This window comes from Corvus kubaryi, unplaced genomic scaffold (assembly GCF_017639235.1).
Source record: "Corvus kubaryi isolate FWS band 111438036 unplaced genomic scaffold, C.kubaryi_AGA036_p1.0 138, whole genome shotgun sequence".
In the NCBI taxonomy this organism is placed as follows: Eukaryota; Metazoa; Chordata; class Aves; order Passeriformes; family Corvidae; genus Corvus; species Corvus kubaryi.
The window spans coordinates 3,973,399-3,992,290 of record NW_024580672.1 but is presented as its reverse complement, the minus strand read 5'-3'; the positions used below and the strand labels follow the sequence as shown (position 1 = coordinate 3,992,290).

At 45.4% G+C, this 18,892-nt stretch overlaps 1 protein-coding gene across 1 annotated transcript in view; it reads right to left on the bottom strand.

Annotated features, from left to right (window-relative positions):
- Positions 1–238: 238 nt before the first annotated feature.
- The window catches only part of SYNPO2L (synaptopodin 2 like), a 33,262-nt gene continuing 14,608 nt past the window's right edge, over positions 239–18,892 (bottom strand). The window contains exons 3-4 of the mRNA XM_042018681.1: positions 16,653–17,314; positions 239–3,743 (exon numbers count right to left, since the gene is read on the bottom strand). Of these exons, the coding sequence (XP_041874615.1) occupies positions 1,414–3,743; positions 16,653–17,314 (2,992 nt within the window). The 3' untranslated portion in view covers positions 239–1,413. The remainder of the gene's footprint in view (positions 3,744–16,652; positions 17,315–18,892) is intronic.

Sequence of the window (18,892 nt, the reverse complement as noted above, 5' to 3'; positions counted from 1 at the left end):
ATGCTGAATTCTTCCTTGGGAAGGCAGTGCTTTCTTCCTGTATGCCTGTAGTGTAGGGATTAAGCTGGAGGCTAGCCTGGGACATTCAAGGAGTAACTCTTATTGTTTATACCTCAGCATCACCAGCAAACTGAGCTCTGTATATGTGAGTGCAGATCCTCTGGGATTCTCAGAGCACTTCAGTTTTTACCAAATAGGCCCCACAAGAATACCTAAGGCATTTAGTATGAAGTTTTACTTGTGCCTTTCTGTTTTCCTGACCTCCACTTCCATGCTGAGAATGTCTTTAAAGGCCCTCCGTTTTCCACTCATCACAAAGCAAGTTTTATGCCATGACCCATTTCTAATCTAGCCCCACATCCATCCTAAACGAAACAAAAAGATCATGTGCAAATGCATATTCAGTCCTGCCTCCTTTTAAAGCCAACTGTACCTTCTCCCATGCAAGCCACCTTTGTACTTACAGCATCCATATCCTGTTCAGTGGAACTAATGCTGCAGGGCCTTTCTTTGTGCCACTGTCTGAGCTTAGCTTTGACTTTCTGTATCCTCAAAAATGGACACTTCCTTCTGCAGTTCCCACAGCTGGTAATAGCCCCACCAAGTCTCCTCAAAGCCCCTCTTTGGAAAACTACTTCCAGACCTGATAGTGGTATTTAGTAGCAGCTAGGATGACTCTCCTGTTACCCCCAGCCCTAGTGACTGGAGGAACAGGCACACATGGCCACTCTTGGCTGCTGGGCACACTGCCCACATGTGCATGGGCAAACACCCCTGCTCACTCTGCTCTCTTGCTTTCTTTCCCATGCCCCCACAGAGGGAAGTCTGGGAGAAATGTCCCAGGTGAAGCCCCACTTGTCCTTTCACTCCCTGCTGAGTGTTGCTGTGTGCATGTGTGTGTGCACACAAGTGAACGTGTACAGATTGGGAGGATCAGAGAAGAGCAGTCTAATGGGAAAGCTGGGGCTTCTGTCCTATAAACCCATCTCTCGCCCTTTCTTCCTGGAAAGCTCTTGTCTCCTAATTTCCTTCCATTCAGGGGTGACTCCAAAGCCCTTGGAAAAGGAAAACTACTGCTTCCTGTGTGTCTCCATGTGAGACAACCCCTGCCATTCACCCCCTCTGGAGGTGTGTTTTGTTGCTGTGTACAAGTTCTCAGTCTTTGTGTACCACACGGATGCCCTCTCTTCACATTCTTCCTCCTGCTGTAGCCACAGCCACTAAGCCTTTTCATGAAGTATCCCATCTGAGACCAAGGGAAGGCTGGGAAAGGGGGTGGTGCAGAAAGGCAGTAATTTTTTGAGGTTTTTTTCTTCATTTTGTGTCACTCATCCCAATGTACTGAGCTGACACGAAAGACAAAACAAGCGCTATCTCTGCGGGGCCACAGACAGGATGGGAGGGGTGCCTGCCTCAGTGATGGCCAAAACTTGGCCTCCACACATTGGCCTGCATCCCTGTTCTTGCTGCTGAGAATTTGGGCCTGGCCACCTGAAACCGAGAGGCAGAGGCTGAGTTTGGAGAAGGTCCCACCTGTCCAGGCTCTGGAGAGCTCTGATATGGCTTAGGGGAGGGGCTGAGCTCCACCTGGAAGGGTGCCGGTGTAGCAGGGGCAGAAGAGGCCATTTCTGTTCTCCACAACGGCTCATCCAGCGTGGTGGCTGAGCGGGGCACAAGCACAGTGGGTGCCAGGCTGCTTGAGGCTGGCATGGGAGCCGGAGTGGAGAAGCGACGAATCTCCTGGGTCTTGGCTATTTTCACAGGGACCTGCTTGGCTGCCATGAAGGATGAGCTAGCCTGCAGGGTTGGCTGACCAGGAGTATTCTGAGTGCTGGAGCTTGGGGGATCCCCAAAACAGAACATGGCTGACTTTAATTGATAGGGCTGGTGGCGCATTAAATCAATAACCTTTATCCCTGATTTCTGGCCAGGTGCCTTTTTCACTTTGCTTTCTGCTTTGCTAGCCTGAGATTTGCTGGCTGCCAGGGGATAGAAAGGGGAATGCATTGGGTTGTAAGCTATTGGAGGGGGAGCCCGGATGTTGGGTGAGTATTTCCAGCATGAGGGTAGAGAAGGGGATGGAGAGGGGGTCCTGGGCTGGTACTCTGGCTTTGGTGTTGTTTCCACCACAAATTTGTCCATGCGGCTCTGGCGTTTGGCAAAGAGCTCTGCCCCCTTGCCTTTAAGCTGAGGCATGTCCTGGGCCCCATTTACCAATCCAGAATCTTGCTGAGGCTTGGGAGCCACTGGAGGTGGGGTCTTGAACTTGCGGCCCGAGGACTGCAGGAAGTTGCAGGCCTCAGCACCAAGGCTGAGGAAATCCTCCTCAGGCCCAGACTCAAAGCCTGCCCCAGGATGGTCACCTTTTGGCTTCTCATCCAGGTTCTGCACCAGAGACAGGAGCTCAGGGTTGGGCGAATTCTTCTTCTTCTCCTCAATCTTACTGAACATGGGTTTCTTGTTGCCCCGTCGGCGAGCCTCCTGCAGGATGCCTGTGCGGGGAGCTGGCACAGCAATCCTCTGCTCCCTGGAGGTTAAGGGCTCAGAAGGAGGTCGTGGTATTGCTGGAGTGATGGCAGGAGAAGGCTGTTTTGGCACAGGGGAACTGCTTCTCATGTGCTGTGATGGTGCTGGACTAATATACAATGAAGAAGAGGCTGTTCCAGGGACTCGTGGCTGGGATGCTGTGGAGGCCATATCCCCTCCTGGCTTTGAGGGAGTTGACAGAAAGATAGAGGTGGTGGATGTCCGGGAAGTGTTGGCAGAAGGTTTAATCTCTGGAGCACTTCCTCCCCCTTTTGGCTGTGACTCCAGTGGTGATGTTGGTCTTCCTGGTGCAGGAATATACAGAGATGTGGAGGAGCTGACTGGACCACGCTGTGTTGGCACTGGTGCATTGGCAGGTGCTCCTGGAGCCAGAGGTGAGAAAGGGGGAACCACTGTGCTTTGTCCACCCAGACTTTCAGTGGGTTTTTTGGGTGCAGATGGCCTAAAGATGACAGAGGATGTTGCTGGCCGTTGGCCAGAAAAGCCAGGAGTAAAGGGCCGTGCAGACCTGTTGAACATGCTTGTTGAACTTGCAGAGAAGGGGTCAGGGGTGCTTGGGGGAGGCGGGAAGAAAGTGGGGCTGGGGGCAGTCAGGAGCTGAGTGGGGACAGTGGCTGGTTGCTTGCTGGGCACTTGCACACCTTCCAGGTGGATGCTGAGGGGCATGTTGTCTGCCTTCTCTGGCACAGGCATATCTCTGTTCACTGTGCCCTGCTTTGGCTGGGCAGCTGGGGCAAGCTCTGGGCTCTTCTGCACTGGAGTTTTCTCAACTATGTACTTCCCAGCCCGTTCCCGCTGCTGCTCAAATAATCGTGCTCCTTTACCTGAGGCTTCACTCAAACCTTTTTGCTTCTTTTCCTTCTGTTCAGAGTCAGATTTGTACTTTTCAATGTCTAGGTAAGTGTTGTCCCAGTCTGAGTGATTAGTTAGGCTTCGGGCATCAGAGAAACCTTCCTCATCAAATTCAGATTCACTAGTTGGAAAAACTCCGTCTTCCTCCTCGTAGGAGCGGTCTTCATCAACACTGCCAAAGCTTACCAGTGTATACTTCTTAGCCCTCTGCCTGCGTTTCTTAAACATCAGCACCCCCTTGGAGTGGGGGTTGGGTGCATCTGTCAGCAGGGATGCAATGGTTCTGCACTTGGTTTTGGCTTCTTTCACGTTCTTCTCCTGGATGCTCTCGTGACGGTGGAGCTCTGAAAGAGATAGAAAGAGGCAGTCTCAGAGCTCAGAAAAGGTTGGGTGGGCAAAGGTGTAAAGTGAAATGGCTTTAGGCATTCTAGTGCACACAGGAGGAAACACACCCCTGCCCTTCTTTTTCTTTCCTACTTTTGCTGATGATAGTGTCTTTATAAACTGTTGGCAGAAATTCTGGAGCAGTTTTCTCTTTCCCTGCAAACACAATAGAAGTCGATGCAGGTGTGGGAAGGAACTCCTCCCACTCTGATGGCCGGTCTAAGTCTCCTCATCAGACCTGGGATTTCCTATTTCTGAAGCACGTGGCCAAGAGTCCCTGATGTTTTTTTTACAGTGCATGCCCTTGCTTGTGGGAATTTTTACCATTTATTTATCACCCTGAAGGTGGAGCCCTGCTTTCTGTAGAGATCCTACCATATAGAGGATTGCATGTGTGCAAAAGGAGAGGTGCTCTGCAGGTACAGCAGGGCTGCTCCTGATCTGAGCCCTGCAACGTCAGCTACAGTCAGAGTGTTGTGCAGCAGCATTGTGTGTAGGGCTGTTTGCTGCTCTGCAGCAGCCCTGCCGCTGCAGGAGGCAAAGAAAGCATGATTTCACCCTTGCTGCAGTCCCTTCCCTGTGCCCCATGCCTGGCAAGGAAGAAGAGTATTTGCTCCTGAGCAAGAATCCCAGATCCCTACAACTGATCAGTCAGGCCAGAAGGACATCCACTCAGACAGGCTTGCTTGGAAAAGACAACACCTGTTGGGACACTGTCATGAAAGTGTGGGATAATCATTTTCCACCTGCTCTGTGGTCAGTAAAGCCCATGGGAGGCACATTGTATCCTCTGTGTGCAGGGAAAGCAGGTGGTGAACAAGATTCAATAGTAAAACGAAACTTGTTTGCCCTAAGGGAAGTATAGACATGCCTTGAATCACTGTTGAAGTGGCGGAAGTCAGCACTAACCTTACACAGAAGAAAAGCCCCACATACCTAAACCACAGACTAATTTGTGATGTCTTTCATTTCATCCTTTTCCATTGCATCATAGTATAGATGAAACAACCATCCACTGTAAGCATTTAATAATTTATCAAAAAAACCATCTTGTCCAGCCCTGACATTCCCAAGAGGTAATAAATTATGTTCTGCTGAAGGAAGAGAGAGGAGAGGAGAGGAGAGGAGAGGAGAGGAGAGGAGAGGAGAGGAGAGGTGCAAGGCAGTGCTGAGGGATGGCATTAGCTCAAGAGATGATGGAAGCTGCTCAGTCCTCTCAGGATGCCACTTCTGATCATTCTATCACAAAGCATTCATTCAGTGGGAACCTGCTAATGTGGCAAAGTCACCTACAGTGGGGCACAGGGAGCTTTGTTAAGAAGTTTACTAGTTTTCCTGAGGGATACAGTCTCCCAAAACCTTTCTAGGCTAGCCAGTTGTTGCATCAGTGTGACCACAGCAGAAAGAGCTTCTCTCTCCCAGCCCAGGCTGAAAATCAAATGTTGATTTGCAAAGCAGTCATCCTTCCATGAAGCTCTCAAAGTTTGCAGCCATTCCATAGCACATGCTACTGCTTTGGGATTTCAGCAAGGGGCCTTCTGCAGTTTGAGATCACCTCATGTGGATGCACAGTCCATTCCTCTCCTTTGCACCCAGAACTGGAAACAGGAAAAGCAATGCTGAAATTGCTCACTATTTGTACTTGCATTTGCAAAGTGAAGGCTCTCTGCAAAACTTTCCTTACAGAATGACTCCACCTTGCTGAACCAACGCTGAAGTAGTGTCCAGGTTTTTGTGTAGATTTAGTGTTCTTCAGGGCCGTCACAGACTTGCCCTCAAAGACCTGCTCTCCATGATGGAAACAAACTACCGTCCCAGAAGGTCTGCCCACTTCATTTACAAATCTGCATACCTGTGTCTCTAGAGGTTGTTGACAATGGAAGAAATAAGGGAAGTTGCTACAAACAACCTTGCTACAAGCTACTACACCTCACCTGGTGGTATTTTGCTTCCAAATTTATAAGGAGAAAGAGCAGCACCACAGAATCTTAGTCAAATGCAGAATATTTAAACACTGGCCTGAGTGACTCACAGGAGGATTTCTAGTGTCAGGAGCTAACAACTAGGGAGCTACACCATCCAAAGTGATGTCTGCAGAGCCCTTTCTGACAGCAGAGTACCATGGAAGTGCCAACTCTAAAGTCTGGGCTAGCAAATACTGTCAGAGAAAACATAACAGTAGATGGTCTTGGCTTTAACTCCACCAGCTTGTAGTCCTGGCTCAGCATTAGGATCCATGTACAACTTCCCTAGAAAGTTGCTCTGAACTGACCTGTGCTCTGAAGGAGCTGGCAAGTAGGGCCCTCTGGGACCTGCTTCTCACCTTCCTCCTCTCTTCTTCCTACTTTTCTCCCCATCAAAGGCTAAAGCACATGACTAATTACACCAGTCCTCCCAACAGAAAAATGGTCATACTATTCAAGTTACAATCTTCCACAACATATTAAGAAAAAACAGAAAGAGAAATATTCCTAAGATGACTTGTAGAAGGTAAAGAGCAGGAATGAAATCAGAATAGGCAAAAGAATAGGGTAAGGAGAGTAGACTAAAAAAAAAGGAGATGAAAGGAAAGAAGGAATAAAGGAAGAGGAGAGGAGAGGAGAGGAGAGGAGAGGAGAGGAGAGGAGAGGAGAGAAGAGAAGAGAAGAGAAGAGAAGAGAAGAGAAGAGAAGAGAAGAGAAGAGAAGAGAAGAGAAGAGAAGAGAAGAGAGAAAAGAAAAGAAAAGAAAAGAAAAAAGAAAAAAAAAGAAAAAAGAAAAGAAAATAAAAGAGACATCTGTACCTGCATAAGGCTGATCCAAGCTTGAGAAAGTAGAGTCCAGACCTGGAGAACTGGGCATGTCACAAAGCCCGTTTAATTCACAACTCCCCATAAACAGAAAGAGAGGCAATGAGAGAGGAGCAGAGCAGTCTCCTCCTGGAGCAGAACCAAAACTCTGAGATGTCCAAGCTCTTTGCTATCAGTCCACAAGCCTTTTAAAGCCTCTCTTTTGTCTCGTAGGCATTGCTGCTGAAAGCCATGAGGTCACTCTGTCTATTTTTGTCTTCATAGCTTCATCACTGAGCAGTGTGATGGACATTGTCACCTGGCACTTAAACACCCTTATTCTTTCCCCCACCCTGTACTCCCTGTAAGGAGAAACTCCTCTTTTTTATTTTAAGAAAAGAAAATCTACTCTATATTCTCACAGCTTCTGTGATGCAAGCTTCAGGTTAGAAAGGTGCAAGCTTCAAGTTAGTGCTACCAATACCCTGATGTCCAGCATTTCTGTGCCAAAGAGCCCTTCAAAGAGATGAAGCTAACACAGTGTGCATGTCCAACATTGACAGGCAGAAGAAACCTGCACAGGAGGAAAATAACTTTAGTTGCCTGAGAGAGCACTCAGCTCCAGGTAGGTAAACATTAGGAAGAAAAGAGACAGCAGAGGCTTTAATTTCCTGTGTATATCAACTTTCTTCCACGTCTGAAGAGAACCAGTCCATGATTTAGACTTCTGTTGTGTACAAGACTGAGCAACATTTAACAGAGGAGCATCGGGATCCTGGATGCCTGCAGTGAAGTTGTTTAGCTGAATTAAAACAGCAGAGGCTGTTACCTACACTGAAAACATGGCTGTGCCCAGGGAGGGTGATGGAGTGTTTGAAAACCAGGGAGTGGTGTTTTGGCAGCACCATTTGGAGCTCCAGCACTGGAGACTGAGAGGTGTTGAAAGATGAGATGCTGATAGTGAGGACTGTGGTGGATGGGAAGGAAGGGAATAGATGGTGCTGGGAGTCTGCAAATCTCTGCTGGTGTGGCCTGCTCAGCATCTCTTCACACTTTATCTAGGTCCTGTCTTACTGCTCCTTTCTGTACTCAAGCAATAGCTCCTGTCAGACAATCCCAGAGCTGTAGCCAAGGGACACTGTCCCATGATTCTCCCTCCCAGCAGCCCCAGCCTTAGCAACTGTGTAGCCTTTGCAGATTATCTCCAGTGTTAGAGAGTCTGGAAAAATGAAGGTCTGGCCATACCTCCTGAAATCCAGTAGCCATTGCTGCATGCCAAGAAGACAACTCCTGCAAGGCAACATTGCTGTAGAGAGACCTGTCATGCCTCATGCAGAGGTTCTTAGAGCAAGAGCAATGAAAGTGGTTCAGTCTCTTTCGTGATGAACATTTACACATATAGGGATATATGTATATATATGTCTCTTTGGGGAAAGCTTGTAATATTGATACATACCTTTGGAATGAAAATACAGCTCTGTCTCTAGTGAGAACATTCAAATGGAATAGATAAAAGAGTAAAAGGAAGGGTTATAAAATTCTCATAAATTCTGTTGGTGTGTTGAATAACTTCTATAGAAGACTTTTTGTTAACTTCTAAAGCACTTATTTCATATTCACACTGAATTCTGTTGGAAAAAAATCTACAAAAAGGAAAAATTTCTATTAAGCAAAGCCTACGAAGATTTTCCTCTTAACTAAGTTTCACTGAAGTGAAATTATTTTTGTTACTAATTACAGTAAAGAGAAGTGTAAAAAGTATAAATCTTCTCAAGATCAGGCCTTATTAAAAGAAAGCATTTTAATGTATGCCCAGGCAAGCTACTGAAGAAGCAGGCTTCCATGATGTCAGATACTGTTCTTGTTCTCTAGGAAACAAACAATGGTAATTTTATTACCAAGATCAAATTCTAGAAAAGCGATTACTATAGAAAATAAGAACTCTGCTACTTCCATAGATAAAGAGCCTGTTCCTCTGTGATGAAATGCTACTTGTCAACTGCTTTTTTCAGATGGGGTCACCTCGAATTTTGTTCTTCCAGCTATTTATGTTAGACAAGGTCATTTTTCCATGGCTAATGTTGCAAATATCTCAGTAAGTCATAAGAGGCTACAGACGTCTCATACTTTACATACCTGAAGTCCTTTCAAATGAGATTTGGGTGGGTTATATTGACCTTCTAAGTATTTCCCTGTTGAAAGTTTCAACCTTTAAAACTTTGTTCAGTATTTAAATTGCAAACAGTTAAGCAGAGGCATATATATTCTTTTACTTCAAAGTAAAGGTAAAACTCTTGGGATAGGAAATTTCTCATTCTTGGATATTTGCACACTTCCATCACATAACCTGTGCATAATATACAACACAGATATGGCTTCAGCTCCAATTTAGGATGCTACAGACAAATGCTACAGTCCTACTCAAGTCTGCAACACTTTAGCATGTATCCGAGGTTAAATAGCTAAATACTTGTCAAACCACTGTTTCTTCTTGAATGGCTAGTGATTTTAAGTGTGCCAGTGAGACACTGCCCCACTGTAATCTCCTGGTTTTGGAAAAACACAAATCAGGCTTTTCTGAAGGTGAGTTGACAGCCCAGGTGAAAAAACATGCCCAGTCATTTTGTAGATTTTTGACCATTTTTAACCATACTGCTATTGGAGAGCTCTGTTAGGCAGAGAGGGTGTGGAGACCTACCTGTGCATGGCTGCAATATCTTAGTCTCATGGTATCCTTCTGGAGACTTGAATAGCTTGTTCACTTGAAAAAATCTCCCTCACTTGGGTGACAGTTTTCCTTTCTTTCTGAGCTGGATGGAAGTGTCCTCAGTGCAAAAGGTAGCACACAAGGCCAGTTTTTCTGGGCTGACAGCTCACACTTTGGCCCTGGATATTCCCTACATAGTCTTCTCCCAAAGGAGAACTTTCTTTTGCCAGGACAGCACCTGTTGAATCCATTAGTGAATCTGTCTTTTGCGGTTTTAGCCCAATTCCCTATGAAAGGTGTATGCAGTCAATGCTGCACGTCTTTTGATCTTACCCATTTCATGCTAATAGCTTTTGAGTCCATTTGCTAATTTTAAGAGTCTGAAGTCACAAAGATACAATGCTCCTAAAAGTTTACTTGGAAATAAGAGGCTCAACAGAGGAGAGAGACCCCACCGTAAGAAGCGAGAAGCCTGAGTGCAGTCTTAATTAGGCATCCAAAACTGGAGAACACACACACATGCTTTCTCATTTTGAATGTGAGAGACAGACATCAGACAGATTTGCATTTACTAGACACGAGAGAATGAGATATAAAATACAAAACATAAAGGATGCCAGGATCTGCTAATTCTGCTGCTTACCAAATTTCTTGATGTCTGACAGCAGGATACCACTGACTGATCATCTCTTTGTCTTTCAGTGTATCCAACATCTCCTCCAGTAATACAGACAAGTATATGCTCACCATCTCAGTATGTGGACTTGATTAATCCTCTAGCAGTTGCCGTACGGTCTCATTAACCAGTTGATTTTAGTCCTTTTCTACAACAGTTCAAGCTCCTACTACATTAAAACTTCTAGCCATTCATGAGACAACTATATACCATCCATGTGTCATGTCATCTGCCAATTAATACACAGCAATCTCCACTGAATCCCCAGGACACCCATTGAAAATGGTATTATTGCTATTTCCTGTTACTGCTTGCTAGGTACAACACCCCAGAGAAACAAGCCACATTTACAAAGCTTCACTAGCAGAAATCTGTATCTGAAAAAGCAGATAGGAAGACAATAGCAGTGTACCTGGCATCATTTTTGAGCTCCTTAGTCCAGGTAACCCCCCTCCCTCCCCTGTGTCCCCCACACACCTGGGTTTCTCTGGGAAGAAAAACCAGAGGAAAGCTGCAAGGTGTCTCAGCTAGGTTCCAGATTTGAATAATAGCAGTTTTGGGGCTGTGGTGTGCCCCACAGCACATATCGTTTGTTCTGTCTAGATGCAGCCAGAGGACAAGATCCACTGACAGAAGAGAAGAGGGTTGGGATTTTTTATCATCTGTCTCCTTGCCAGTCATATAACATTGAGGTGGAGAGGACCTTTGATTGACATTAGTGTTTAAAGCTCCGTGGGTGAAAATATAGAGGTAGTCCTGTTAGATTCAAAGCCCAGTGAAACACTACTACCAACTTAGCCAGTTAGCTCATCTGACATCATGAACCATTAATAGTTATGTTTTCTGTTCTATTCTTAGCCAATTGTGCGGTCACCTTACGGCAGTCCTATCTCATCCATATTTCTCTCATTGGAAAAGTCATGTGGAACTGTATCGGGTATCTTACAGAAGCCAATATATACTGTGTTCACATTATTCCTTCAGCCATGAAGTCTTATCTTACTGAGCAGGTCAATGATTCTTTCTACTTTTTATTAGTCCACATTGATTTTACTGTTCATTTTGATTTCTACAAATATGCACAAAAGAACTACTTCATTCAACTAACTGAAGCTAAATGATTTTTTTTTTCTTATCCTCAGAGCCTATGTCTATTAGAAGGGTATGTTCTTGGTCTTTTTCCCTGAGACCCTTTTCATTATTCCAAGGTTCTTGGCAAGGACTGGGGACCATTCTGATACGATTTTCATTAATTCCTTACATTTGACCTCTACAGAGAAGCTGACTCAGCCTTGTCCTTTCAGTACAGTCAGTGTATCAAGATATGCTGAATCTACTCGCCCCCGTTTCTGCTCCTGTTTCTTTCACCAAAGAGCTAGATTCTTAGTTAACGTAAGTGGTAGATACTGATGACAGTAAAGCTTTACACATTTCCCAGCAAACTACAGTCCCTTCCTATGATGGGTTTAAGTGAAACTGAAGAACAAGTATTTACCAGGTTGACAGTTTTCTCCTTCCTAGCTATAATTTTCTCTCACTTCTCTTGAGTAATGACTGTTGTTTAATCACTCCTTGTCAAAGTCCTTATATGCCTCTCCCTTGTCCATCACTATCACTTTGTCTCAAAACAATTTCAGTGTTGTCCCTGAGAAGACTTGTCCCAGCCTTGTAAGCAGCCTTGTCCTACATCACTTTCAGAACTGATGGAAACAACTAGGCAGGGAAAGGGATTCCTGCTGCCTGTTCGCATTACAGTTTCTTTCAACTCAGCTCTCAAAACCCTGGAATCTAAAACTACCAGCTTGGTTAAAACAGTCTGTGGAGTTATATGTGTAGTTGTTTCAGTGTGATTATTGCTGTAATCACCTTTGTGATCTGAACTATTGGCAAAATTTTGGTTTAAACCCATTGTTCCCCATCAGCTTTACACATCCTAAGTCAGAGTAGAAGTGCATGTGCAAGGACAGGCTATATTAATATATGTGACAACATGTTTTAAAAAATCACTAACTGGGGCTCTGCAAGCCCCAGTTCACTTGGAAGTGAACTCTGACACTGCTTCAGCAGCAGCAGGAGGATAAATGACCTCTGTTCATGTCTGAGGAACTGTGACCCAGAGTCAGAGTCCCTGTGCTGACAATAATAACATAGAAGTAATGTCTGAGTAACTGATAGTTTAAAAAAAGATGCTTCAAATGATCTCTCATATAGTAGAAATACTAGGACAAATGAGAGTATATAGCTTTTCATTTTAGGGATCCCATAGTTTTGCTCCATCCATCTTCAAATGCTAAAGATCTTTCCCCTCCCAGAGAATATTATCTGCAGCTAGATTTATCTTGAGCTAGCACACATTCAGCTAAAGTTGTGTCTCTGTCAGGCTCTGGGGCAGCAGGATTGCAGTGAGGTACAAAGGTGGAGCAGAGCAGAGCTCTATCAGCCTTACTTCCAGTGCTGCAACCCACAACGTCCTCATTGAAATGCTGGACAAGGGTGATGCCTGAGGGAATGATACTGGAGGTCTCCAGTAAGAATACCTGAGGAAGATGGCCAATTACTTGTTACAATTGTTGAGATGACTTGAGAAAGAGGGAAAAATTCATCCACACTAGCTAATACAGACAACAGTAGTTTATAATCGCTGTCTTCTGCCCAATTAATATATCAGCCTGAAAATATCACCTCTGCTTTCCATAGAGGACATAAACCAAAGGAGTAAGATCAAATGTCAAACTCAAGCCTAAAGATGGAGAAAGAGGGCTCTAGATACCTGGTGTTTGTCTCATGGTAGTCTTTAATAAATGCCTTTCAAGCGGCACAGAATTCAAAGCTGAATGTGAGTTATTAAGGGGGTTTCTTAAACGAACACATATAACTGGACTGCTACTGGAGTGTATGGAAACTGATTTCCCAAGCGGATGCCAATTTCCAGTTTCATGCGTGCTGAAATGAAATCAGTCTCTCCATCTGTGATTCAATCATGGAAGCTGTTGTCCTTGTTTTGCTAATGGCTGGCTGCTCACTGAGTAGCAAGGGCCAAGGGTGATTCAGCATTCCTTCATACAGACTTCCTGTAAGATCAATAGTTCAGGCAATTAATTTTAATCTCCTGGTCTAAGCAGAATTGTTTTCTATTTTACTTTAAGGCACGTAGGATGTAGTAGTAGAAGGCTACTATCCTAAACTTTTTGGTCTCCTAGACTGCAGTGAATGACAAAACCAGTAAGTTAGGCTAACAGTCGCATAACTGTGATCATTAGAGTTACAACTGTCAAGGCTGAAAGCCAAATAGAAAATGTGGTGCAATAAGTTCAAACTACCATTCAGATACTTCATCTTCTTCACAGCTCCTGTGGCCTATACCAGTTGTAACAGGCTGAGAGATGGCTTGCTGCACTCACCCTCTCTGCAGAGAAATGTGACTGCAGTCACTCTTAGAGAAGGTAATCTCTATGACCTGCCAATGAATAGGCCACTTATTTATAAGCATCCTATCTTTTCAAATGATGCTGCTGTACATCCGCTTTAAACAAGAAGGATTTCCTTTTCTGATATGGAATGTAGTGACTTTGATGACTCTGCACAGGCAGCCAGGCCCATATAAAGCAGAGGAGGAAATTTCCCCACCCAGTTTTCCCTCCCTTCCTCTACCATACATGGAGAGGCTCTTGAATCCTACGAACTAAAAATAGTCCAGCAGATAAGTTTAAATTAAGATATTTTGAAGCACTTCTTGCACTGACACAGTGTGATAGCAAGTTAGGAATAGACTGCTATCCTGGTATGTCTATCCTCTGCTAACAATTTGTATTTCCAGTTGTGAGAAATGCTGAGCCTTTTGTCCTATGAGATGGTTTAGGATGGGGGTGAAAATACAGTGAACCTCAGAGAGCACAAGTGGCTGAGAAGAAGCAACCCTGGCTACAGATGGATCCCAAGCCTCTGATAGTGGGGTGAGGAGAGAAGGACACTGCAGGACCTATGGAGAACCAAAAAACCTCACTTGCAATTACTTGTGACAACTACAGTCTGATTCTCCCTGCCACAAGCTCCCGCTTTCTGCTAAACTCCTGAAACTGACATATATTTTAATTTGTATTTTTTGTCTTTCTATCTCTTCCTCTTCTTCTGCTCTGTGCAAGTGGCACTTAAATGATCTCAGAAAGGGACTTAGCTTGGCCCTTTATAGTGATGGCAAACTGAGGGCCTAAAGATCCCCAGTTTCCCCAGGGATTAATCATCTCTCTAAAAAGAGCAAGTTACAGTTTTAGTGGGAAGAAAACAAATTCATACTTTTGTTTCTACAGATTAGGCAAAATATTGGCTGTTCACAAACATCACTGTTCGATAGTTCATTTAAAATACAGCAGAGTCCCTGTTTACTGGCTGTTCTCTTACCCCACTGAGCAAAACACCAGGGTGCATAGAAGCCACTGGGTAGTGATACAGACTGAAGTTTTTTACTTGTAGGGCAAGTTCCCCTGCACTTGGGTGTCCTCCCATTCCAGTCCACAGCTTCTCTGCAAGCAGCCTCCCATGAAGCCAGTGGAGCTCAGCAGTCTCCCATCCACCTGTGTTTATTCCTGTGTTTATTCTAGGTAGGGGTGTTCTTTAGCTCTGTTGACCATGTAATGAACACCTTCCCTCCCTCCTCCTTACTTGCTTCCTTCCTTCACAGTCACTGGCTGCTGAACCGGACTTTTGTTTTAATGGTTGCTGTGCTGCAGCATGATCAGGATGCAGAATTTTGCCTTCTCATTTACTGACAAGATCCCTAACCCAAGAAAAGATGATGTGATGTGAGTTACCATCCCTGGCAGAGTAACTCCTACAGAAGGACACCCATGGCCAAACATAAACCAAAAAGAGGGTGAGCAGTGAAGGAGTAATAGGAGAATAAAATACTACCTCATTCTGCAGTGCTTCTGGGAACCCTAACTCCAGCTGGCAATATTGTTGCATCATCTCCTGCCATGGGATATTATCTTGCCATCAGAAATGCTCTGAATTAAATACGTAGCTTTCCTGGGATCCCTCTGTAGTGATGCCGTCCATGGAAATAAGTCTTGATGTAAAGCAATTGCTCTTCCACTGCTAGAACTATCAGGTGGCAGGGAGCAGCTGAACATGCCTTTCTCAACATTCAGCTCATGCTTGCACATTATTCAAAGGGAGAAAAAATAGCTTCATCTTCAGGGAGGCTGAAATTACTGATTTCTTTCCTGTCCTAAGGAAAATGAGTGCTAAAGACTAGGAAGAAGTAGAACAAGGCATCAGGTCAGGTCCAGTGCCCAGCAGAGCAAGACCTAAGGGACCCAACTGAGCCTCTCCTCTTAAGACTGGAAAGAGAAGTAGGACAGTGCCCTGTCTGAAGGAAGCACCTAGGTTTGAAAGTTACCTCTAAAGGAGTCCTTAGGCAGAACAGATAAAAGAATATTTAGCCCAAGGAAAAGAGAGGTTTAATAATTGCCTTGCAGTATTATCTGGCCTGGGTAAAATGTTTTTGCATTTGAAGCAGAAGATCAGAAATTAGAATCCACGTTTTCTTTCTGATTCAGTCTAGTAACTTTTCTGTGTCTCTCCATTTTCCGTTCTGTCCCTAAGCCATTTTTTAAAAACCTGCTTTATTTCTAGGCTCAGAGTAATGTAAAGTAGTCTGTCATACTACACACTGAGGTACGTATATGAAAATAAGTTTATGATTACCTTGTTTTTAATATTATGAGATAGATCACAACTCTGAAATCAGATAATACCTTGTTCTACGCTCATATCTGGGCTTGAAATACTCCATGTGTAGCAGAAACCAGGAAAGATATTCACAATTAAGGTCACTTCAGGTCCATCACCCATATACTACACTACATTTTTCAGTACTTTATTCCACATGGCAAGGTTTTGACTGTCAGGGATGGCACTACAAGGAACTGTTTCAAGAGCTGATTTACCATCTCCTGCCTGTCCTTGCTGGCAACCCTCCACTGCCAACACCTAAAAAGTTATAAATTCTACCTGAACTCACCAGCTTCTGCCAGACATGGGCACCCTTGTTGGACTGAGTACCTGCAGGGAAAATTGATGCAGAGGAGTCCCTCCTTGAGCTGGACAGGGTGAGAGAAATAAATCTGTTACTGACAAGACTCTTTTGCGGGTATTGCTGTCTGCAAATTATCTTTCATCAGTCCTTAATTATGTAATACTGCATGCCTCTGTGCCCATGGAGAGCTACACTGAACAGAGCACTCCTTGGGAGCCTCTTGAAATGAGAGTTCTGTGCTTGACACACAGGTAGCTAAGGAGCAAACTGAGCTGCCATAAGACTTCTGTAAAGCCAGGGAAATTTAACCTCCAAGTTCTTTCCTGACACCATCATGTCATCTGAGTCTTCTTAGCCCAAAGTGTTGAAGAAAACAATGACCTCCATCCTTTTTCCAGGACATAGAGGTGCTACAGCACAGCTGGTTGTATGGCTGCAGCCTCTATGAGTGACTCCCAGACTCCTGACCCCAGACACTTTCTCTTATCTGTTTCTTAGGATGTCTTGGGTGAGGTAGACCCCAGTGCCAAAGCTGCAGTAGGAAGCCCTGGTCTCTGCAGGTCTGATGTGACTCTGCTCCTTTGCAAGCTAGAGGAGCTAACCCACCTTATATTTGCAGAAATAAGGCTTTTGGAAGGACACAAGAAAAAGGCATGGGTGAATGGCAGTTTAGAGGACTTACTGGCCTGCTTGGCTTTCTCTGCATACGTGGTGGTTAGGTCTTCATCAACCGGATGTTCCACTGGCCCCACCATGGGGATGAGATGGCGTTCCGCTTGAATAGCCTTGGTGGCATGGGGCAGGAGCATTGCCTCTGGAGAAGGCTCCCGTCCCTCTGTTGACGGTGGCCGCAACTGTCCCTCGCTGTCTGAGAATGGAGTGTCTGTGCGACTGCCAGGCAGGCAGACAATCTCCCTCTTGGCCACCCCGCTGGAGCTGGCCAGCTCTGCTCCCCCCTGCGCAGCAGCCTCCGGCATGCTCTCGTAGCCACTCTGTTCGGACAGGGACACCTCGTCCTGAGGTGCATCTGCCCTGCTGGTGGTGCTGTCAGGTGGCGAGCGTGGGCTCTTCTTGCGAGCCCGGCGGTGCTTCTCCTGTGCCACGTTGTCAGCATCACTGTCTGTCTCACCATAGTAGGCCTCACTGTCCGGTGGGGACGTGAGGCTCTCCAGGTGCCTCTGTGACCTCCGTGGCTGTGAGGGCCGTGCAGTGGCTGGGGCTCCTGCTGGTTCAGAGCTGAGTAACTGTGCCGGGGGGCTGAGCAGGGATGGTGGAGAGAGCACATGCTGCCCTGGAGAAGGGGAACGCTGGAGCCTTGGACCAGTCTGGTCCCCACCAACTATCCTGTGGGGAAAAGGAAAAGTGGTGAGCGAGGTCTGGTTTGTGTGGCTAAGCTGGAAAGAAACCCTGACATGAGAGAGGGCTATGGATTGAGATGGTGTTACAGGTGTTTTTCAGGTGGTACAGACACCTGAAGTGTAGGTGCCAAGGACAGACTCATCTCTGACATCAGCTACATGCTCTCATTCTGATTTTCTGCTTCATGACTCTATGGAAACTAGGTGTTAAGCACTCAAAAGTCAGAATGCTCTAAAACCATAAAAAATCTACCAAGCTTAATCAGCTCCCCAGGCATTTCTCCTGGAGAGATGAATTCCTGCATAGCAAGCATTCCCCAGGACAGTGTGACTACCCCTCAGCCTGCAGCTTGTCAGCAGAGAACGGCTGGTGCTCAGCTATCACACTGCACTCCAGCTGCTCCTGCAGCTGAGACTGTGTCAGCCCTGCAGATCTTGGCACTCCCAAACTGCTTTAGTTCAGACTGGGCACCAAAGAAGTCAGTGCTATTTGTTTGCCCTGACCTCTGCATGGGAGTAAATAGAAAATACTTAGGATATAAAGGCCCAAGTGTTTTTTGGGGATAGGACTCTGGTATCCAGTGGTAGGAGACCACTCTAATATTTAGCCTGCTCCCTGTGGGACTGCTTCACAAGCTAGCTACCAGTGCCTGGGTTTTGATTACCATATGCAGTCATGCTGGCGAGCCCAATCCATGGTGGCATTTGCCTTTGGCTTAGACATACCAACTTCAAGCCTCTAAGACATCTGGAAAGATAACTGGAGTAGGTGCAGGCAGACTGGTGCAGTCAACCCTACTGCTGGCTTCCAGAGGGAAGCAGAATTGGCTGTGCTAACAGGAAAAGAGCCTACTCTGTCTTCCCTCTCCTCAAGAGTGAGTCTGGACTTCAATGGCAGTTTGACACCAGCCCACACAGATGGAGCAGGGAACTTGTTCCTTCTCTTGTCAGGGTCACCAAGGCTTATAAGAGCTATAAAGGAGTCCTAAGTATTTGCCTTCTGAATATGCATACCATGAAGCCAAGCAGACAGCATTGCCTCTGTAAAGCTGTGGAACTCATTACTTGTATCCCAATTCTAAACTGTGAAAAATCTATGTCAAATGCAAACCTTTGTGGAAGCTTAGGGTGGGAGAATTTCTCTGGTGGTTTATTTTTTTAATACTATTTGCCATTATGAAATCTCACTGGGTAGCACCCTCAGTGTTCCACAAGCAAAACAGAACAGTCCCTCCTCTTCTTTAAACACTTGACCAGGTAACTGAAAAGCATTACTGCTTGTAAGCCAGTTTCTCTTGTTCTCTACTGTCAGGTCAGTGTCTGTCCCTTCCTCTTTTTCTGAAATACACATACTCCAGAGTCATCCAGCTACCTCTCCTTTCGGAACAGGAAAGATTGGTATTTTCTCTGGGAACATAAATATGAAGTGGGAATAGACATGTGATCAAGAAAGCAATATTTGATGATTTCTCCACTACTCCAGGGGAGCCAACTGATTACATTCTTTCCAAACCACCCAGTGTTGGCTCCATCCAGAGGGCTGTGAGAAGCCTGCCTTTGTCAC